The sequence below is a fragment of the Anas acuta genome, chromosome 1 (assembly GCF_963932015.1).
Source record: "Anas acuta chromosome 1, bAnaAcu1.1, whole genome shotgun sequence".
Taxonomy (NCBI): Eukaryota; Metazoa; Chordata; class Aves; order Anseriformes; family Anatidae; genus Anas; species Anas acuta.
The window spans coordinates 167,406,003-167,429,319 of NC_088979.1; the positions used below are offsets into that span (position 1 = coordinate 167,406,003).

The window sequence follows — 23,317 nt, forward strand, 5'->3', positions numbered from 1 at the left end:
TGAAAGATCTGTGCAAGGCAGCAGAATGGCTGGGATTTTTGCAGTGCTACACTGTCAGGATACAGGACACAAAGCTGTAGGAAATTTAGTTTCGTTGTAGCACAGTTTAGCTCAGACATTAAGTGAATTGAACTCATTTTTATGGTACTCTAACACTCAGTTCAATGGAGAGAGCAAGAGTAAATGTGATATAAAGCCATTTTTAATTTAGGTTGGATTGTCTCAGGTTCCATCAATGCAATCGATTTGTAAGCTAAGTGAATGATTCCTGAGTGAGCAACTTCTTACTCAGTGGGTAGAATTTAACCTGCTAACAATTCTTAAGGCAAATATTCTTCTGATTCTAGAAAGCAAGTTATGATCCTAGAAAAATGTAGATAGGGAAGACTTTATGAAAAACTTCAGGTCTTCCTTCAGACCTGTGCTGCACAGGACTCCAAACTCAGCTTGTAGACTTCTCGCTTCTCACAATAGGCTCACATCATCTGACCAGGGCAACAGGAGCACTCCTCTCCGCTTACCAGGCCTCTCCCAAATGAAAGAGGGAGTTGTTTTATGGGAACTGAGCTGCGGGCAGAAAGCAAAATGTTCCTTTGCTCACAGCTGCACACAGCTTCAGCTTCGGTTGTGCTTGTACACAACACGGCCTTATCCACCTTCCCAGCTGTGGATTTTCACCCAGAGTCACTCACTATGCTCTTCTGCCTTGTACTTGGTTTCCACAGGGGGACCATCCAGTTTTATCCCTTTAGAGCCTCTTCTCTTAGAGCACTGGGCTTTCAAGAGTTTTCAAGTGTTTGCTCAGCTCTTGATTAAAGTGCCACTGCTAGATAAATTGACCAACAGCCAGGCTAGGTGGTGTGTGTTAAAATCAAGTAAAAATGTGAATTGTTATATCATGTTCTTGGTATGAACAGCATGGTTTGAAATCAAGCTCAGCTGGTACCAGATCACCCTATTCTAGGTCTGGCTTTGCCTCCTGCAGCTTACAGCTGGAAGTTTGCTTTGCCTCAGCTCCCTTTGAAGTTAGGTGAAAACGTACTGTTGATGTCTGGGGGTCTCTACAACTCAGCCACACTGTGCTAAAAGAGATAAGGGAAGGGGGGTTTCTTGTTCCAGAGAGAACATACATAAAACTTTCATAACTTGTTACTCACAAAATCTGCTTCAAATTGCATTGTAATTACCACTATTAACATCTGTTGCAACTTTATCACTGAGAAAACAGAAATGGCAGAAAAACAACCGAGACCCTTGAGTGTTTCAGAACCACATTTTTCATTTGGAAAAATCAATCTGTATTTCCTTAAGTTGTTCCGGAAGGAAAATGCTGCCGGCCACGTTTTCCCCAGGGTATTCAATGGCAGCCCTAGCTCAGCGCTGTATAAGGCAGAAGGACTGTGTGCACGAGGGAGAGAATGTCACCGTCAGTGGTGTCCAGATGAACTGCACCTCCCCAGGCTCAGGGAAGTGAGGGCTCAGCAGATACAGGAGTGAGAGACATAAATATGGGGTTCCCATATTTACCTGCAGAAATGGACTGAACCTGGACATGCACATCTGTGTATCTGGGGGGCTGGCACTCCGTGGGCTTGCCAAATCTGCTGCACATGCACTGTGCAGCCAGCCAGCACTTGCCTGGGCAACTCAAAGTATTCTGAAAACGTTATCAAAGGGGAAGGAGAATTAAAAGTTTCTGGGATTTCCCAGGTGGCCAGCTGCCTGGGTGACTCTCACTCCAAGGAGCCGTAATGCAAGTACAGGACAAACCACATGCATTGGGTGTCTTCTCTTGCACTTTGGGCCCGGAGTATATGCTAAACTGTACATGCACAGAGACCATCAACAGCTGCTGGTCATACAGAAATACCAAGCAAATAACAAAGCTTTTCTAACTAGACTAAACTTCTAGATGGAAAAAATAGGACATGTTCAGGGGTGCTCGAGGTTCTGTTACAGTTATTTCCTCCTGCCCCCCTCCAATCCATTAACTTATTCAGAGGTAACCCCACTACAATATAATTAATGTCACAAAGGGACAGAAGCCATCTGATCCCCATTCAAAATGATCAAAACACTACTGTCAATATGTCATGTCATTTAAAAAGTCTGTCAGCTCATTGTCACTCAGATTTTCTCAGAAGCCTGAATACTATTAATCACAGTTTTTCAATGCCAAGTATTTCATTTGTGCCAGTTCCTCCCTAGCTCTTGCCAAGGTGGATTTTTGTTACCTCGGGTGTGTTGGAACATAGCCTTTGTGCAACAGCTTGTCATCTGAAATCTGAATAAAATCTTCAAGAGTACCTTACCAAAAACATTTGACAGGAATAAAGAAGGAGCTGAAAATTTTTGAACTGGCAAAGTAATTTGTAATAAAATCATTGCTCGTTTTCTCACAAAGAAAATATTTGCTGCCCCACATGCTTCTCACCCCAGACTGTAATCGCAGGAAGTGTTTTGATGACACGAAGTACTGGGAGCTTATATTCTCCTGCATCAGTGCTCTGTGCCACTGAGAAGAGTATTTCAACCCAAAACAGTGTGATGAAGAACCAGTGCGTCTAGAAATGTACTATTTTTGTTCAAAATGCACATGCATGATCATCTGGGACCCGGCAACACTTTCACACACAAATTTATGATGCTTTGGAATGTGGAGTTAAAAGTACAGTTAGCCTCTGGGATCTTGCAGAACATGTCACCTACATTATAAATACTTACCAGGCTAAAAAAAAAAAAAAAAAAAAAAAAAGTTTAAGGGTTAAGGTCAATGCAGTGAGTCATATAAGGAAAAAAAAAAAAAAAAAAAGCCACAACCCAAAGACAAGGACCAAGGACACTGGGACACTGCAGATAACCTCAACAGAAATACATAAGTCTAAAAAAAAACAGTAAGACAGTAAGAAGGTTAAAGGAAATCAGTTAAAGGAAATCCAGAAACAGTGACAAAAGAAATGCCAAACGAAGCCACAGAAACTCTACCATTTCATTGTCAGGCAAGAAATGCACAATTAAGACACATGGGTGTTTACAAAGACTGTGGTCAGTTCATATTTAGAGATTAATTTTCCTTCCTAATGCTTCCCTTCCACTGCTAAATAAAGAATTTCATTCAGAGTAAGGTTGTTCACATGTTAACTTCTACATTATAAATCTTTGAAAGCCTGCAGTCTCTCCATTATATTTACTTTCTCTTCTCTACACAAAATGAATGATTGTTCTAGAAATGCCTCATGATGCTATTTATAATGCACTTGGTTATTACATCTGTGCTCCTTTTGTCTGAGCAAGTAATTTCAAATTTCATTCAAATAGCTTTGCCTTAAAAATATATTTCCTCAATGTAAGCAGAAAGATTTCTCCTATGCAAGTGTGTATCCACATTCATCTTACAAAGCTGTGCAGGCAAGACATTCTTCTTCTCAACTGTTTCTCTTCTTTCATCACATTAGCACAAATCACAACCACCAAGAAAGAAATAACTTGAAATTAGGAGTAAATACTTCCTTCTGCTGTAGAGTTTAAAAAAAAAAAAAAAAAAAAGTAGCTGAAACACATCTCACGCAAACAGCAGCTGCATCATTAAGTTGCACAATCGTAATAGTAATGATGGTACTACTTTCTGAAATGGAAATACAAACACAGGAACTGAGTTTACAGCACTTATTTTAGAGGGCACTTGCACAGTGCTTCACTTCTCTCTGGAAGTTTTGTTTGCTCTTGGTTTTGTTTGGAAAAGAAGTGGATTTATATACAAACAAAGGGCAGCAGTTACTAAGAGAAAGTAAAGGTCTGCAGGTCTCCTGACTGCAAATAATATTTTATTATCTTACCATCTTCTGAAGATTAGAGTATATCCCAGCTCAGCAGAGCTCCTACCCCCTTCTTTTTTCTTTTTTTTTTTTTTTATTCTGTTGTATGTACAATATCATGCCACTTCACTAAGATCAATGAGATTACCTGTTTACACATCATGTGTTCAGTTGTCTCATGTCCTTTTAGAAACAGTTCCTGGAAATGCAGAACCATGCTTATGGTTGAACAACATTTTATTTTTCTCCTTTTTTTTTTTTAATTTAAAAGCAAAACAAACAAGAAAATGTCATACATCTTGGCAAAAGCTTTACAAAATACAGGGCCATACATCAGTCTCTTTTTCATATCAAGAGCTACATTGTTGTTTTTTTCCCTGAGAACAGAACTATTGGCAACATTTTAGTTGCACTGCCGATAAAAATAGAAGTAGTAATCAGTAAAAAACATTCCAGCAAAATAAGGATCTGTGGAGCAGCTTGCAAAACCCTGCAGAAGAAAAAATAAAGGAGATTCATGTAAGACCTGTCAGCTTCAATGGTACTTGTCTTTTGCCGTGTTCCCATCCGAAAAGGGCTTACCGGTGCGGCTACACGGAAGTAGTATGCGCTGTCATACAGCCTAGCCACAGGCAGAGTCCAAATATGCTGACGTCCCTAGATGATAAATGAGAGAGAGAGATTAGATAACCTTATTTTACATTCAGTCGGAGAGAGGGATAGGCTGTGGAAACATTTCATTGATAAATGCGGTGCAAAGTAATTACGATAACAAGACTTGAAAGCTAGAGTCGGAGCATTTAAAGACAAAGTGCTGACTTTAAACCTTGCAACTGGGGGTTTGCTCTGATCAGCCCTGCGGAGGAACTGACAGACATCTGGCTCCCAGCAGCTCGCAGCTGGCTCTGAATAACTCTCTCGCTCTCATTTTCCAAGCAAATGCCACTGCAAGTAGAGATTGTCCCTGATGTGCCAGGTGGCCCAAAAGCTTTGAGGTGTAACGGCAGCAAATTGCAATGCTGCTTTTTTTTGAAACAGTGACATTATCAGTCCTCAGCAGGCAGTGAAAGTTCCTCTGTATATTCTGAAGATGCAAGCGGCATTTTTACTCAGTATTTCAAAAACAGCTGCAGGAAAGATTTCATTGTGCTTTTGACTGCAGTGACCTGTCATGTACAAATGAAAAAATATGTTTTGTATCTGAAATTTTTATGCTACATTGAATAAAATTCAGTCCTCACCTCTTGTTGACCTAATGATCCATTTTGGTCTGCCCATGATAACTTTTATTTCATCAGTTCCTAGTGCCTCCTTCATCTTTCCTTCCTCCCTCCACTTTCTGACACATTCTCTCTGTTGGAGATGGTATGCTCACATGATAAGACTTACATGAGAATTGCTCAGAGTCTAAATGATTGCCATCCTGCCCTTTGGTAAGGAATAAGCCTTCCAGTCTTTAGAAAAATCTTCTTGAAAAGAATTATCCAACCAGGCAGCATTTCTATTCCGAGTCATGTCAAACTTGAATGCTGACTGCTGCTGGAGGCTAGTGAGCTTTAGTCTTTTGATGTAGATTTCAGGTTGACACAGGAAATCTCTTTGACCACTTTTGGCAGTAAGCTTGAAGAATACTTCTGCATGAGAAAACTCCCTAGGTCTGACTTAATATTAAAAACTGTTAGAATTACGGCAGACAGGTCAAAACTTGGACAACTTATTTACTGCAGTCTGACAGCTTTGCAGCAGCTGCAGAGAAGCCTGTAACTTTTTGGAAAGACATTTGAAGAGTTTATCAGAAAGTCAACTTAAGGACAAAGGTATCCCAACAGCTCTAATTTGTCAAAGCAGCAAAAAAAGTAATTTAAAAGAATTAAGAACTTATCATGTGTGGTACCATAGATCAGAAATCTAAAGACAGTGAAATGACTTCATCTTCACAGAGGTTTCTCCTACAATGTGTAGGGGAAATGCTACTGTCCTTGCTTCTGCCTTTCCCACTGTTTTAGCCAGAATAAACATTTCCAATCAATGTAGATAAATCCGAGGACCTGGTCACATGAAAGTGTCTTATATTTCCAGAGAATTGGAAAGGCATTTAAGGTCTTCAGCAATTTACTGGGAAAAGTTTGCAAGCTCAGCTTGCCTGGGAAAAGCTAACATGTTTTTACAGCTATTATTCCCATCTAGATGATCGAAGGAATTAAATGAAAATATCTCTTGCTTTTACATGGAAGATCTTTCCCTAGAGAGTTTTATTGGTAAACTCCTGTTTGCACAGAAATAAAGGGGAAAACTACTATTGTTTTCAGGGAATTCAAGGCTTAAAAATTGTAATTCACTACCCTTAAGACAGTAATGGAAAAGTACCATTAAGTCTGGAGAAATCCTAAGGCCATGGGTGAAAAATACTCCTATTTCTTGACTATCTCTGGAGTTATAGCGTGTTATAGTGGTGAGTTAGGCTGGAATAGGCTCAAAACTATCATTGTAGAGAGTCACTAGTCAGATTTTTATAAATTTCAGTAGAAAATTTACTTCTTCAGGAAGACTGCATCCTAGTTATCTCATTAGGGCCATGCCAAAACTAGCCAGGACTGGTAGACTCAATGTATTATTTCAATTTCTACTGCTTTAACCAAGATCAGAATTTTGCAGCCATTAATTTTATGAGTCAGGTTCTCATGGTGGACCCTAATGTACTATTGATAAGGCCAACTTGACTAGTTGTCATCAGCTATCCTCCTTTCCAGACATTGGACATTAAGATCTTCATGGTGTCTCTTTATCACTTCATTCATTCCTTACAATCAGTGGTGTGTAGGACTATCCAGTACAGCTAGATATTATGATGATTTTTTTCCACCTTCCACATCTCCCTCTACTCCAGAATGCATCCACACAACGTTGCTTGAATCAAGGGATCATGACATTTTTAGCTAGGAGATTCTGAAGCTTTTATGAAAAACAAATAAATCTAATAGAAGGAAACAACATTCTGGAGGGCAAGGAGAGAGGTGAAAGTTAATCACAGATTATTTCAGCACTGTATGGCTTCAACAGCCAAACCTGTCAGAAAGCTGAACACTTTTTCCTATATGCTGTTTTCAAACAGCACAGTACCTTTCATGTAAGAGATGAAAAAACAGCCATGTAGCGGGCAGTATATAAAAATGATCCCCCCAAGCCAGAATATTGCTGAAAATGTATTACCTGTGTGGTTTCTAAGAAATCTTTCCCATTGCTTTGTCTTGAAGAATAATAGGAGCAATAATTTCCAAATGTAACTTTGCAGAGAAATACAATTAATGGTTCTGTGGTGCTTCAAGGAAAAAGAAAAACAAGGATCTATCCCATTGCTCTTAAATAGAAGAACCATAGATGTAATACAATATATACACAAAGAAAAAATCCAAATACTTGAATTGTGGAGAAAAAAAAAAAAAAAAAAAAAAAAAAAAAAAAAAAAAAAGCAGAGGAACTTACTTCACTAGTTAATATGAAGAAACCTGAGACACCAACCTCTAAACTTGTCCCACTCCCTCCCCTGAAAAGAGGAAGCTTTTTTATTTGGAAACCTGGGTGGTCTTTGCAGCTGTTAAGATAAATCTAGAAAATACAGTAAACTTCCTCAAACTTTAAGCACATTCATACTAGCAACTATCGTATTTGGCTTTTTGTACAAATGAATGGTCATGACATGCTTGAATTGCACGGCTTACATCATACATAGGCATATCGTGCCTATGCCAGAGGGTACGTGGGCATCTAAACACAACAGCAGACAACCTTATGAAAGATGAACCCACAATAAGCCTTCAGACAGGTACCTATCTATATAAATAGCTCCCATTTGTCACTGTACACATGCAAATATGTCATTAAAAAGAAGTAGAAAAATCCCTTTGTCTGGGAACACATTGATAAATAGAATTTCATTCAGAATTCTTCAATTGCAAAGACCCTGTGGTCATACCTTCTCCAAACTATCCCTAGAGAGTGTCAAGCATTTCCTATCTTCCCAGATGGCTTTTCTGAGAAGAGTATAAGACAGATTGAAAATCTCCCTCCCCCTAAACCACAAACCAATATTCAACATAAATTCAGCAACTACTTCAGTGAAACTCTGAGTATGATGTATTAAACCCTATATGGGTGGGTTGTGTTATTGGTTTATAATGGCATACACTCAAAAGGCAAATTTTCAGTTGTTGTAGAAAATAAGCAGGCACTTCAGGAGCACTTTATTTCCTCTTATCCAAACAAGGAGGATGTTTACAAGGGTAATATGCAAAATGAAAAGACTGGACCTAAAGGCCATACATAACTTCACAGATCACTGTATTGAAGAGACAGGATTCATGAAGTGTCATCAAGCAGAGTCCTTGGCAGCTATTCTGGTTATCACTGTCTTTTATCAGAGATTAACCCCAAAAGAAATCAGCAAATAATTTGTATTAAAAAAAAATAATAATAAAAATGAGCCACTATCTTGGAAAATGTATATTATATTTAATTGTACTTACTTGATTTCCAGTGAGATTTCTACATCCACGGGTGTATACTTGTTAACAGGAATAAGATAGCTGTAATTTCCAGACCTGAAAAAGGTGATATTAATGCACATAGGATTTAAAGATAGGTAGTTTATTTGTGAAAACATGGAAACTGCATTTAAATTTAAAAAGAAAAAAAATATTTAGAGATAGGAAAAATGCATGCACATGACAGGAAACAACTGTGAGAAGAGACAGCCAGGTAGCCATGCCACATTAATGGTATTCTATTCCAGTTTAATAAAGCATAATAAAACAATTTACCTACCTGCACTGTGGGTTTTTACAATAGCGACTGTCAATGCGTTGCTGTGTTTCCAAAATCTGTATGGAACTGATAGTTGTATCAATCCCTAAAAATATAAAGAATAATGTTTTCTTCTTGTTTGTTTCAGAAATCTTAAATCTTAAATAAGAGTATAATAAAATTGCAGGTAATACAGTGGCAGCTACTCCCTTGCCTGCCACTACAGGAGTTGCTACAGGTTTAAATTGGCTCTCAGTAAAAAGCCTTTGGTTGATTGCCTTCATTCTGCAGTTACAGAGGAGATAAAATGCTTGTTGGATTCGTGAAGACAAATATGTGGGCACCTAATACTGTAATATTTTCTTCTGAGCAGACATTGAAGGCTGTTTTGATGGCAGTCCAAGTAGCATACAAACATGGCAACATTCATTTTAATGTACTAGAAGCCACATGCATGCAAGCAAATATTAATCTCAAAATCAATATCTTTGCTGAGAGAAATAATATGGAATGGAGCTTACTTCTTATTTTGTGTGCAGAAAAAAACACCTAACCCTGATGAATATTATAGTTTCTTCATAAAATTCTGCCATTAACTTCCAAGATTTCCAAGAACTTCTTAGAGATCTGTAACATTCTACATATAAGAATAACATGAAATATGAATCAAAATAGGATCATCTAACCAAAATATGTATGCACTTTGATCTTAAGTCAAAACTAAGATCCTTAGGTCAGAGATTGGACTTTAGGTCAGAGGTTGGACTCGATGATCTTGAGGTCTCTTCCAACCTAGAAATTCTGTGATTCTGTGATAAGTAAACTGTGGCAATAGGAAGGACTACAAACAGCACTAACAGGCTGATAACAGCACTACTGTACTGATAACTTCCTAAGGCTTACATCCTGAACCTGGAAGAACCTTGCTTCCTGTGATACCTTGTGCCAGCATCTGTGTGCCGTGCAGGTATTCTCTAAGGTGCCTAGTTATGGTGAGCAGAAGAGAATAGCCACAACGACACGGCTCTTCCCTGAGGCAGGTGAGCTCTGTGGAGAGTTAGGTGGCAAAAACCAGTGTGCAAGCAGAGCTGCACAGCTTCTGCTTTCACAGGTGGCCTAGGAGTCACTGCGCTGCCCTGCATCCTGCAAAGCTTATTTCCTCTGGATACACCTACAGCATCTGATCAGTGTAGGTGCATAATTAGGCAACATCTCAGACCCCTATGTTGGGTCTCTTCAGTCTGAATTGTGAAGGTCCAGAAAGAGAAGGGGGTGAACTGGTTTAATCCCCCAAGAGGGCCTAGGCTTTAGGCAGACTCCAGCTTTTCCCTCAAGTATCAAGGTGCTGATACTTCAAATCTGGCAAAGGGGTGCAGAAAGCACATGGAGGACATGGTTCAGCAGGCCTAAGCCTGCTGTCTACACTGGATTGGGAATGTTGGTTTTGTGGGTTTGTTCCTCTGTTCTACAAAAACAGTTCCCTGTTCTGCAGAGGAACTTGATTATCAGCTAACCTGAGCTCTGATTATAAAAAACCTGTGTGATAGTATGTACTCAGCTTTCACCATGCAAATCTCCACACGTACACTTCATTAACAGATGGAAATTGAGCATGTTCGTCTCAAAGAACTATCACAGAAGAACATTTCCCTGTGACACAGCATCTCATTAAAACATGCATCATAGCAATGCTGCAAAGGTCCCACTCTGAGGTGTGTATCCACTGTAAAATAATCAGAAGAGGAATGATGGTTCCAAGATCATCTCACTGGCGGCATACCCAGGCAACAAGCAGAACCTGTGTTCTGTTCCTCACATGGCCCTAGGTAACAACCTGCTTTAGGTGCATGTCAGTTTATGGATGTTTTATCATGTATTGCCTGATCTTTAATCAAACCTTTTTAAACAAACAGAATAAAGACCAGGGCATCCACAAAAATATTAAAGATTAGGTATAGTTCTGTTCATACAGAATGAATGCCAGAACATGCCCTGAGAAGATACGTAATCAGCAGCAACCCTTCTTCACAGAAAAAAAGGAAAAAGGAAAAAGAAAAAAGAAAAAAGAAAAAAAAATAAAAAGAAAAAAGGAAAAAAGGAGAAAAAAAAAAAGGAAAAAAGAAAAAAGAAAAAGAAAAAAACAAAAACAAAAAACAAAACAAAACAAACAAAAAAAAAAAAGAAAAATGGAAAAAGGAGAAAAAAAAAAGAAAAAAAAAAGTTTTTTCAGTTCATAATGGCAATGCACAGTCAACAAAAGGGGAGCCTGAAGTCAAAGTCGAGCCACATCTCAAAGAACCTTCTTTCACCTCCACTAACACATGTAGTGTCAGGATGTCCCCCTTCAGCAGCTGATGTTGACCTAGTATCTAGTTGATCTAGTATCTGGGCCAAACCCCAAGCACTTCCTTTACACTCTCATCATGCGTCTCCTACATACAAATGCCGTGCTCATATGCTTAAGCATTTTACTGTATGAGAGCAGTATTGAGCACCTTGCATAGCTTTAGCTCATGAAGAAAAATGACATTTGTTGTTTTATTGCATCTGAAGCCATGTTTAAGAACTCATGAGAGAGGGCAGCCAGAATGTCTACAAAAACCTAACAAACATATAAGAATAAATTGGAATGACAAGAAAATTACAGTGAACCTCAGGTATTTAGTAGAGTCCTAAACTCTAATTTCCTATAATGACCAGTTACAATTTAAACTTCTCTAAATTGCAGTAACAGAATTGCAAGTCTAAAGGCAGCCTTTCAAAGTTACACAATTATACATTTCAACAGTTAAAAAAATAATATGGGACTTACAGTCGTTTCCAAGATCAGGTCTTCCATCAGCTATTTTGTCTGGCTTTCTTCCAGGTAACTTGTTACTTTTGTTTCCTATGTGAGAAGTTATATCCAAAAGTCTCCAAGTTAGCCTTGCACAGTTGTAACACCAAAATATGAATACAAGTCCATAAGATATGTTAATTATCTCTTGGATAAAGGTATGCATAAGCAACAAGAGAAACCTTTAAAATGCAAACCACCTCTACTCAGAAGGCTATAGACAAATGATACCTGTAGATAACAAGAAACAAGATTCTGAAATTTTACAGGTTATCTAAAACATTTCAAAAAAATAGCCTACTAGAAAAGATTTCATGCCCCACACAGAATATCACCTCTTGTTATAATAGAAAGGCGGGGTGAAAGTCAAGATCCAGCCAGGCACTTCAGCACAACTCTGGTCATAAAGCCACTCTGTCTTATTAGTCAGAAAATGAGTAAGTAGGCATCTGCCATGCACACACAGGCCAGAGGAATAGCTTAGGTTTTTGAATTTGAGATGTAAGACACTGAGGACTGACCCAAGACACGGTGCTTCAGACACAGAGGGATGAGTCACCAAACTAAAGAAACTAATGCAGAAATCTAACAACATAATCACCACATTCACTGTGTCATCTCTGTAATTTCTAACACGGAACTAGGCTGTCAAATATAAGTTGATGGATTTTTTACTCTATTAATTTTCTTAGCACTTGTCTAGAAAAGTGAACTTTAGAGTATCTTTTGAATAATCATCGCACAGTACAACCTGGGGAAAGCAAAAGGCCCTTCAAGCTCACAGGAGATGGTTTAAGGCTCATCTTGTGCTTTTATGTTAATTGACAGCCAAGAACCTGTCTAGAGGAATGTTACCAATAAACTGGCACCAAGAAATGTTTATTTTGCCTAAACTAACTTGCTTCATCAAACACCATTTTATTTGGGAAAAAAATGGGATTGTGTATTTACAGAACACTGAAGAACTCCATTCCCGTGTTTTCCAAAGCAAACATTCTGATTTCAAAACAACTGTTTAGAACAGAATTCACTATTTCATTATATAAAAAATTATTTTCCAAAAGTAAGAATCAAAATGTATCATTCCACTGATACTGAAATAAGACAGCAAGGCTGACATTGATCTTTAGAGATATTGGCTTTCCTTTTATTTTGGTACTGGGAAATAAGAAAATCCAGCCTTTTCTCATGCTAGTAGGTAACTTAGAGCATGGAACAACATTAATTAACAACTGGAATCTGAGTACCTAGAAGTGAAGTAATACAAAATTTAATAAATAAATAAATAAATAAATAAATGTAGATTTCCATCAGTTTTGAGTTTTGTTATAAATTAGTGATACTACTGCTGGTTATTCCTTGCATCCATTTTACTTGCTCATCATACAGATCTTCCAGTCCTACCAACTTAGATGGTAACTGTTACATTTAGCAGCCAACTATTGTCCCATTTCTTCACACTGTGATCTGCAGTCACACACCCAGAAAAATGGCTTCTGGACACATGGCAATCAGATATACATCCACAGCGGGTCCTGGGATGGATCTCAGAATGGCTTATTTACTCCCTCATTCTTCCTTTTAATTTACAAAGTAGTTGTCATATCTTCCTTTCCGTCTCTTCCTTTTTCTTTTTTTTTTTTTCTTTTAATAGTCTGGATGTGATAACAGTGCACTGACTGTTCCCTGACATTTTGCATTTTCATTAACAGAGAACCATTCTGTAGGAAAACCTATATCCAATTGTAAAAGCATAAGATTGTTCACTGAAAGAATTATGTTCTCCCTGTAGATGAAATGCTTCAGCTATGCAAGTGTTTGCAAGTATACTTACTACATATTCTAATTTACTAAACATTTAATACTATGATTCTTGGTTTAGCAGATGATGGAAGAACAGTGTTAAATGGGTATCATAAATTTGAATAAAAACTAGAACAAAGTCAGATTTACTTCACTAAGATTTCATCTGTTTAAACTGAATCAGTAACCAGTATAGAAATTTATTTTTCCTTGTTTCTGTACTGTTCACAGTATTGCTATTTTCATTGTCCCGTAAGCCAATACAAGGCCCAGATGCTGAAGGATATTCACACTCTTCATTTCCACTGAAGTCAATAGGAGTTAAAAACTCGAAATCCTTCAGAAATTCCAGTTCTTATGACAAATAGAGCATGAAGAAAAACAGCTATATTAAGATAGACTACATAAAAACATGCTGAATTTTTGCTTAATAAAATTTGTCTTCCTAATGAATGCTTTTGTTTCTTCTCGAACACTCCTGGTAGGGTGATGGTTGGACCACATTATCTTGAAGGTCTTTTCCAACCTTAATGATTCTATGATAACAGTCTTTTCCTCAACAAATTTGAGATGCAAAGGATCTACAACAGGTGCACTCAGTAGTGGTCTGCACCTGCACCAGTATGGCAGAACAATAAATGGTCTGTCAAAAATGCACTCATAAATTAGCGTGTAATTCAAACAGTTTTAGCTTTCCATGAATCAGACTAATCAGCTGATCCTAAAATGCCCGCTTTTTATCTTGATTATTCCCCATACTTAGTGTTCAGCTTTTTCTTTCAAAAACATTTTCCTTTTCATTTACCTTGGCTACAGCTACATTAAGCAGCTTGTTGGCTTTCCTTCTGTTTGGATTTTGTATTGACATTGTTACCTTCTGTCTGGGGACACACTCAGCTTCATTAAACTTGTGCAGATCTGAAATCTTTCAGTAGCTTGTGTACTGTGTTGATTTTTCACTCTTGGATCCACACTTAATGCTATTTGGAGCATAAGACCTTGGGAATGTAATGCTTTGTGTTTGCTCTTATCTCTTTCCACCTAATATCAAAAGCAGCCAGCTGGGGATAGAATGTTTTCATATTTCATTTTCAGCTGTCTACAGTTCCCTCATTTGTAAATGAGATTAACGTCTTTTTAATTAATCAACACTCTTTCAGGTTTCAGACCAATACAAATCACTTAGATATATGACCTCCTGAAAGCACTGTACTGAGCTCTATCTGCCATGGGGCTTACTGCAGCATTAATCACACGAATCACAAGGACCACTAACATGCAGCCCATCCACAGACAACAGCACTTTGCAGTATAAAGAACAGACAGTGAGTGAACCCCACTGAACCAGTTCATGTGACAAGAGTTTCACAGCAATTGGCAATGCCTGCCCTTGTAGAAATCTGTACTTCAGAGGCTGAACTGTGTCCATCCCCAATTTCACCTTTATTTGTCAACTGTGGTTGATGCAAGAATTGTTCTCAAGGACAAGAAAGGAAGAGTATGAATGCTGGATTTAGTAACACTAGCACTTGCTTCTAGACATCAACAGTATTAAGGTCTCGGATTGAGGAATACTGACTGTAAAAACTTGTACGTACCTTCATGTAAACGTATAAACTCTTTTTATAAAGAGTTTGTTATAAAAATTATTGTTATAAAACAAAAAGCTTGTTATAAAACAAAAAGCTTGTTATAAAAGTTGTAAACAATACACCTACTCATCTATTACACACACATCATATCACAGACAATGTCTGAAAGAATTTATTAAAGTAATTTATTTCAGAGAGCTCTGCCTTCAAATGTTTCTCTACTCAAAAGCCCTGTCTGAATGAGCAGTTATAACTAAGCTTTATGGCTTCCAGTAGCTGAATTTCTGTCTCTGCCCACAGAAAAGATACAGTATCACCACAGTGTGACACTACTAAGTGTTTTGTTTTTTGTTTTAAATATGTTCATCCACCCTCTGCTATGCCCAATCAATTCCCAGCCAATTGTAACCAAAGGTTAATTAAAGGGATTAGTGACTTTCTGGTTCACATCAAATCATTTACCATAAATAGCTATCAAGAACAGTGACACCTAACAAAACATTTTAGGACCCAGAACTCTTGGAAGTAACCAGGCCAGATTTTTCAAAAACATACTGACAGGAGTGATGAGTAGTTATATCAACAGTTCTGAAATGCTGTGGACTAGGCATTATCTTACAAAACTAACTACCTTTAAAGATACTTGCTCCTTTCTCCACACTCTTCACAGAGTCTTTATTCAAATAACAAATAATAGAAATTCACATTTCAACTTACGTTTCTCTTCTGCATCAGTTTTCTCATAGATTAGGTATTTGAAGTTTGGTTGATAAATTGGACAACAATAGACCTTGTCACAAGGCAAAATGTTACAGAAATTCACTTCAGGAATCCTGCTGATGGGTTGCGTGCTCTGAGAAACTGTGGTTTTCTGCAATGCTGAAGAAAAAAAGAAAAAAAAAGACATAATTCTCACCAGTGCTGTGTATCTATTATCATTTTATAATAGCATAGAAATTGAAAGCTTGCTACATGTATGCAAACTAGCAGAGATACAGTACCTGCTGTAGTGGTAGAGGGAAAGATTACAACAGAACTTGTGGAAGCGCTGATGAAGAAAAGCAAAAACAACTTATTAAGAAACTGTATTAAGAAAGCTGTAGACCAAAACAGATTGTTCCGCAGTCTAATATTGATATTAATTCAAATACTTGCCTGTAAATAGGATGTTTTTCAAAATGTCTGTCATGAAGGCTAAGCACATAAAGGGTCGATATTGTCAAAGCACTGTAGAAAGAGAATTATTCTGTAGATTTACGTCCATCTCTTAAGTTACATAGTACTAATGACACCCTGACAACACTTTGTCCAAATACAGTAATGTAAAAGTTAATTATCTGATCACTCCCCCTTTAGTGGGAAAAATTCTGACTGAATTTAATATTACTTAGAAGAGGTACTTTCATACAGCTAAATTCAACTTAAAATATGATCAATTATTTCATTGCAAATAGAATCACAATGCCAGTTCAAAGTATTTAGTTCATGGAGAGACTGTGAGCCACAGGTTTGGGGACTAGAAACGGAAAATGGCAATCTCAAAGTCCCAAGTGTAGTTTCCTTCCTATGAGTCTAATGCCACAAATTAAACTTTTAGAGTGACAGTACTGCCCACCACACTGGGGAAAAGTTCAGTTTCTTTTCACAGAACAGAATCACTCTGTACTTCAGAAGTTGAACTTAGGCACAGAACAATTGTATAAAAAATCACGAGTCCAGCTTTACAGGTGTAGTATGAGCTGCTGAGTGCACTTGAGGTACACCATAGATTTTGACATAGACAGGGGTTAGTTGTACATGAGCCACATGTATATCTCACTTTTCTAAAACTATTTCAACTTTGCAATATTACCAGGCATATTCACTATTCATTTTAATACATTTTGTCCTTTGAATAGGAAGTGTGAGAGGAAAAAGAAAAAAAGAAAAAAAAAAAGAAAAAGAAAAAAAATCTCACTCATCTTTCTGATAATTTAAAAAGGGAAAGGAGAAACAAGGCAACTTTTGATAATTAGTTGTTACCATAGTGCCATAATAGCAACCAAAGCTATTATAGTCACCCGGAAAATATTCCTGGAACAAGACTTTTTCCTCTTTGACAAACAAACCTAGAAAAAAAACCACAAACATTTGGTCAAATTAAGTGGCATATACCTAAGGTACAACTAGTAGATTAAGAAGTACTACACTAGTCGGACTTAAAGTTTATCTTTTTTCTTTCAAAGGAACCATACACATCATTTTTATACAGAGGTCAACTTCCAAAGAAAAACTTAAGTAATGGCAGGCTCCCTAAAATTGTAAGAGTGCTGCACATTGTTGATAGTCTGGTGACACAAATATTACACAGGAAGAAAGGATGGATAAAAATAACAGCTCCTCTCTTTCATTTTTCATACTCTTTGAGTATTTTAAAATCATATGAAGAACTCTGTAAGCAATGGCCACATCTAAAAGATGAGCACCTTTCAGTATATGTTTAGACCATAATAAACCAAGTGTTGGTGTTCATACAGAAGAAAGGCACTTTTCAAACAAGCAGAATGATCTTAGATCATGGAGCATTTGATTGTCCTTATAGAACAAAGAACATTCAACCTGTTATTTTCTCTTGCTCTTTGCACTGGCAAAAGAAAGGTAGGCAAACGTGCATTGAATCACCTTAAAGAACCCGGGAAGACTGTCCTGAAAAAGGCCAGCAGATATTCCTAACTCATTCAGTCCCTGTTAAAAGGGTTCTTTTCCTTCTATACAAGAATATGGGCAAGAGGTATTCATCCAGGAATAACAAGGACATCCTATTCATGTCTTAACCACCTAAAAGACAGTATTAACCAATACAAAAGGGAAGATGCAAACAGCAAACCACAGAGAAAGACTCCACTAAGAAACTAAGCTGAGAAAGAATTACCACTGTGTGTATTTCCGAACTGAACTTCCAAACTTACATTTCCATGTAAGGCTGCACTGCACCACATGAGCAAAGTAACTGGCTCAACAATTCCCTCCTGATGGCCTCCTCGGCACACCATTACATGGTATGGATCTGCCCCATACACACAATGTATAGAGAGAAAGTAGAAGTGTCTCATACATATTTTCTATTTCAGTTCAGGGAGCTTTTAAGCTTCTAGCATGATACTAACTAATTCTACCTAAGGAAGTTTTTAAATTTCTGGAAGCATGAAAACTTTCACCTATATTTCAGCACTTACAAAAACTCTCTCATAAGCATATTTCACATATTTAGTTTCACTCACCTTGCTGGATTTTAGCTGGGCTGATTTTCTTGATGGCAAAAGACTGGTGGCTCGACTACACCTGCTGTAAGAGAGAAGATCTCCCTGACATTCAAATGCTTCAGTAAGTAATAAATGAAAAAGAGATTTTTCAATAGGGTGTTAATGTAATTTGCTTTTGCAACGGTACCATTTAAAAAGAGAAAGACAAAAGAGTCATCAGATTCATTTTCAAGAACAAAGGCCTCCAGTTAACTCATTCAGGTCAATGCTATTACATGCTACATTTCATTTCAAAGAAAGCTTGGGAAATGGTTTAGAAATAGGAAATGCCCATCACTTCCACTGAAGTACTAATGAAGATTCTTTATTGCCAAAGAAGCTCTGCAGTTTTCTCTTAGCATTAATTTTCAGGCTGCAGGGCTGTAACTGGACATAACCTAGACTTGATTTATGAAACTGAAGTAACTACAGAAATGACTGCAATTTAACAGCCATTTCACATGTTACTGTTGTCAGTGACTTAAAAAAAAAATAAGCATTTTGCATTTTTTGCACAATTTTAATGCTGGAAATGAACTGAACTCAATTGTCAAGCAAAATCAGTTTTCATTTCTACCACAGACACCATTTCATTAATTTCTGTGACAACTATCAGAGAACGTTCCAGGCAGAGATACCTGACCGTGCTCCCTCCGCTGATTGTGGACTTTACACTGCTTATCCCTTTCAGCCTGGCCAGTTTTCTATTCCACTGTTCCAGTTCTTCTATTCTGACTTCAAGGTTGTTGGTTAGTTTGCAAAGCTGTTTTACCGCACCTACATTCTCCATAAAGATCTGATCCTGAGAAGGAAAACAATGACAGAAGCAGATACAGTACATTAATCAATCAGATGCAACAAGCAGTAATGCATACAGAATTCACCTATGGAAGGACACGCTGAATATTTAAAATGCTAACACAAGTTAACTCACGGTAAATGGGAGGTCACTTTGGCTATAAAATCCCTTGGCTAGATTGTAAAATTGCTTGTGTTCAATTTGCAGTAAATTGAAAACGAGGATTTGCAGAAAAAGAAATGAACAAGCTAAAGGGCTTTGTAGACCAAGAATTTAAACTGCATTTTGAACTTATACTGTGCTGAATTCTGAACATTAAAGATGTCACAGCAAGCATCTACTATTTGATTTGTAGTGTTGCAGTTGTTACGTTGATTTCAAAACCCCCTATCAAAATGTATCTCCAACTATTTACCTCCAGGATAGACTAACCTGGCTGAAACAAGCCAGAATTGCTATCTATGCCCCACACGTAACTTGAGCTATACAGGAATCAGTGAGACAGGGAAAGATCCAAACCAGAAAGTCAAGCTGTGATGGCCAGATGCTTCAGCCTCTCTAGTACCTTAAAGGACTCTTTTAAGTCCTAATACTGTGTGATTAGCTCTGCAATGAACACAGTTCAGACACAGTCCATTTTCTCTATGAGAATATTTTGCTCAGCACACGGAAAAACCGTCTGTTCTACCCTCTGATTATCATATAGGTATTAACCTGCTGCTGGAGAAGTCCTCGGTACATCCATCCAGGTAATAAGGATTTTACCCATTTCTGAGCCAAAAATAGTTACTGACCCACTGCAGGAACACGGTAACAGCATGCTTTCATTGCTGTGCTTGGAAGAACAGCTTTCTCATCATACTAACAAAAAACACACTTCAGCTATTGGATGCTACCTTGCATGAAGCTGTTACTGGCGTTTAATGTTGCTGAACAGCCCAGCCTATTCAAACCATGAACAACTACAACAAAAGCAGCTTTGCCATTCTCCTTGTAAATACCACACATGCCTTTCTTTTAAAGGTGACTACCTTCCACAGAAACGGACAGCACTTTGTATAAAGAGAACCGGAGCACATGTACTGGTGGTAGGTTGCAAACTTCTCTACCGCCAGAAGATCAATGTCCTGTTTACTAAGGAGTGACTTCAAAATAACCACGTGTGCCTAGAAACATAAAATCAATTATATGGTCACTCATCCTCATATCAGTGGTACTTAGCAGCCACCCTTTCCATTCTTGTCAAATCAGGTGCGAATCTCTTCTAGGTGACTTCAGGTAAATGAGAAAATGGCTCACCTGGAAAAATGAAGGAATACTTTCTTTGGGGAAAAAAAAAATGGACTGATTAGAGTTGTACTGCCTCATTGATGACAAAATACTCAGCACTGTGTGGCTGAGAAGAAAGATTCATGTCCCAAAATAGCAAATTTTCACCCAGTTAATAGAGTTCCCTAGAATATAGCAGAACGTGGTCCAAACTTCTAATGAAATCAATTAGTTTTACTGAGTTTAACAGCACCACACAGGTAACAGACAAAGAGACACAACCACACCAGCCAATATCATGCTTATCTTGAACTAAAGTTGGAATGCAAGATAAAATAGTTCAAGGCCTTATCACCTGCCTGACTGAAGGCAAAGATATAAAGCACTGTCATCCACATATAATTTTATTGCTTTAGGGACTAAGCTATTCTGACGATGAGAGCTCAAGGTATTTGGAGCAGATACTCCACCTAAGATATCAGTTGTCCCAAAGCTCTGAATTCAACATACACCTTGATGTGTTAGACACAGATCTCTCTCCTGCCCCTGTCCCCCTCACCAATGTCACAGAATTGATATTCACATGCTCTGTAACAGATGTTAGGAACAAGAGCAGAAAGCAAGATAGCACTGCAGTAATTTACCTAACCTTATTAACCCAGGAGCAAAGTGTTTGTGAAGTGATTCCACATCTGGCCAAGTAGTCAAGGAAAAGCTACGTAGTAAATACGCCATCACGGTAACAACTCATTCCTGCTTGGGCCACATCCATAGCAGAATGACACCCTGCAGGGTGCAGGAGGCTTTCTCCATCTCTATCAGTAGGCTAGATCACATCACTGGGTCAAATTCTGGTAGGCACTGCCTAGTGCCAAGCTACAGAGGAGAAAGGCAACATGACAGGCCCAAACGGCAGAGCTATGAGGCACTGTTACAAACAGTGTGTTGTGTGACACTTCAGAAAAAAAAAAAAAAAAAAAAAAAAGAGAGAGAGAGAAAGATTTCTATCAGATATGTTTTGCAGCTTATTTTCCCATTAAATCAAAAGCTCAATTGTCCAACCTAAACGTTTTGTCAGGAAAACAACAACAACAAAAACTGACAACCCCAAAGCACTTTTCTGGGACTCAAAAAATGCAAACAATGTTTCAGCTCTTACACAATGTAAAACGAAGGGCTAAAAGGCAAAATAAGCCTAATGTTAGTATCTAACACCAGTGCTCTTCTATAACAATCTAAAAATCAGCTGGAACTCTGACCAAATAGAGCAAATTTTCTACATCTCTTTTTCAACACTGTCTCCAGAAAGCCCCTATCCTCTGTTCAAGCAGACAAAGCCCATTTGTTCGTCTTGCAGGAGGTAAACCTTGTCATGCTTAGTCGGCATGAAAGTAGAATGTCCTTTAAGTAGCAGATGGAACTGAAGGATGAAAAACAGTCTGGACCCCTAAAGAGAGGAGAAAGAGTGGGCTAGGCAATGGTCTGACTTTTCTTGGCTGTTCTCCATGCCTCCCCTGACCCGTATTCACACACTGACTGACAACAAAAAGACCCTACTACCACTTCCAGCACACCCACAGGGAAGCAGTGAGAGCTATAAGCTACGACAAGCAGGATACAGAGTAAGTTTTCTGTCACTGTCATCAAACTACTATTTTCCTGTAAGCCATCTGAAAACTGAAATTATTCACATAGGTAACATGAATGCTGAGATGTTCATGAAAATGCTCTTTCCACAGCTTTATTCAAGGTGTTTAATTCATGAGACCCTTGTATGGAGTAAATTTTGATAAATATGTTCTTGAAGCTTGTAGGTGTAAACTTGTGTTTTCCACAGAATAATGAGAAAATGAATGATTATAATGAATAAAGAATCTTGTTCGTGACATCATCCAAGCAAGACAGGTCACCCATCTGGAAAACCTCCCTCTTTCCATTATCAGCTGTCAGTGGTATAAGGCTGGGAAGTGGGCCCTGACCTGCAGTGAACCAGTGCAAAAGAGAGGGGCCACTCAGCAACGTTGTGGACAAGCGATGTCAGCGGTCAAGTGTGACAGGACTCTGACTGACAGCCCCTTGCAGTCCTATTTCTACAGAAAAAGTAGGGAAAGAGAGCACAGGACAATGGACTAAGGCACTGATTCCAACCTATTAGCATGGCAATTACTCTGTGCACCATAAACATGTTACAGTACTATAACTTTGAAGTTATAATAAATATTTCAGATAGACAAAAAAAAATAAAAAATCCCACAGAGCACACACAATTAACATTTGCCTTTGGTGTGAAGTGATTACACAGAGGTTTAGAATAAGGACATTTTTATTTAACAAATGGAATGTTATAATTGCTTAACTCATTTCTGGTGCATTTAATTAACTTCAACACTGAAATTAAAAGAATGTTTTGTATGTTTGGGCATCACTTGTTGGCCCAGTGCTATGAAATCACTATCCAACTTTATTAAGCAAATTTGAAGTTTTTTGCCTTTTGTCTGCTGTTGTATGGTCATTTGACCAGATGATCTTGAAGGTCTTCTCCAACCGTAATGATTGTAAGATTCCAATGTAAATACTTTCTGTCTTTGAAAGATTCAGCCATTTACTAGCACCTGATGGTTCAGTTGTCCTCAATGATTTGACAAAGGCTACTTTTGCAAATACCACATGCAGGCCTACATCTTTGTATAAAGCACAGCATGTGTTTATAGCTCCACACACAAAAGGAAACATCTAAACACGCACCTCCACTTTCCCTCTCAAGGCCATACCTTGTCAACCATGAGGAAGTTTTCTATTTTTTCTCCATCATTACAAGCAACATCTCCAGCTTCTCTAACAGCCTCAGGTAAAAGCTCCTTCACTTCCTGGGCTATTATCCCTGTTCACAAGATAACAGAAACAAAAGTCAGGAAAGGTAGTGATGTACCATTGACCATTGTTGAGTTCTCAACCCTAAAAGGTGCAGGTAGGGCCAAATATGTTCTAGAATTTCTCTGTAATAGGAAAATCCGGGATTTCACTTTTTTTTTTCTACTCTACAGAAAACAAACAGAAACCTTGAAAGTTTCCTTCCCATTTCTCTGCCATAAGAACAAAATTGTTTCTGATCATGTACTTCA

General features: G+C 38.0%; 1 protein-coding gene across 4 annotated transcripts in view; it reads right to left on the reverse strand.

Annotated features, from left to right (window-relative positions):
- Positions 1-2,976: 2,976 nt before the first annotated feature.
- MYRFL (myelin regulatory factor like) overlaps positions 2,977-23,317 on the reverse strand; it is a 45,634-nt gene continuing 25,293 nt past the window's right edge. For 2 of the 4 annotated variants that reach the window (XM_068669219.1, XM_068669216.1), the window contains 13 exons: positions 22,967-23,076; positions 18,766-18,929; positions 18,107-18,170; positions 16,869-16,954; positions 16,002-16,073; positions 15,848-15,894; positions 15,564-15,725; positions 11,428-11,502; positions 8,637-8,721; positions 8,339-8,413; positions 7,026-7,134; positions 4,398-4,472; positions 2,977-4,305 (listed from right to left, as the gene is read on the reverse strand). In XM_068669219.1, the coding sequence (XP_068525320.1) occupies positions 4,219-4,305; positions 4,398-4,472; positions 7,026-7,134; positions 8,339-8,413; positions 8,637-8,721; positions 11,428-11,502; positions 15,564-15,725; positions 15,848-15,894; positions 16,002-16,073; positions 16,869-16,954; positions 18,107-18,170; positions 18,766-18,929; positions 22,967-23,076 (1,211 nt within the window). In that variant the 3' untranslated portion in view covers positions 2,977-4,218. The remainder of the gene's footprint in view (positions 4,306-4,397; positions 4,473-7,025; positions 7,135-8,338; positions 8,414-8,636; positions 8,722-11,427; positions 11,503-15,563; positions 15,726-15,847; positions 15,895-16,001; positions 16,074-16,868; positions 16,955-18,106; positions 18,171-18,765; positions 18,930-22,966; positions 23,077-23,317) is intronic. The other 2 variants (XM_068669218.1, XM_068669217.1) reach the window with 2 other exon arrangements.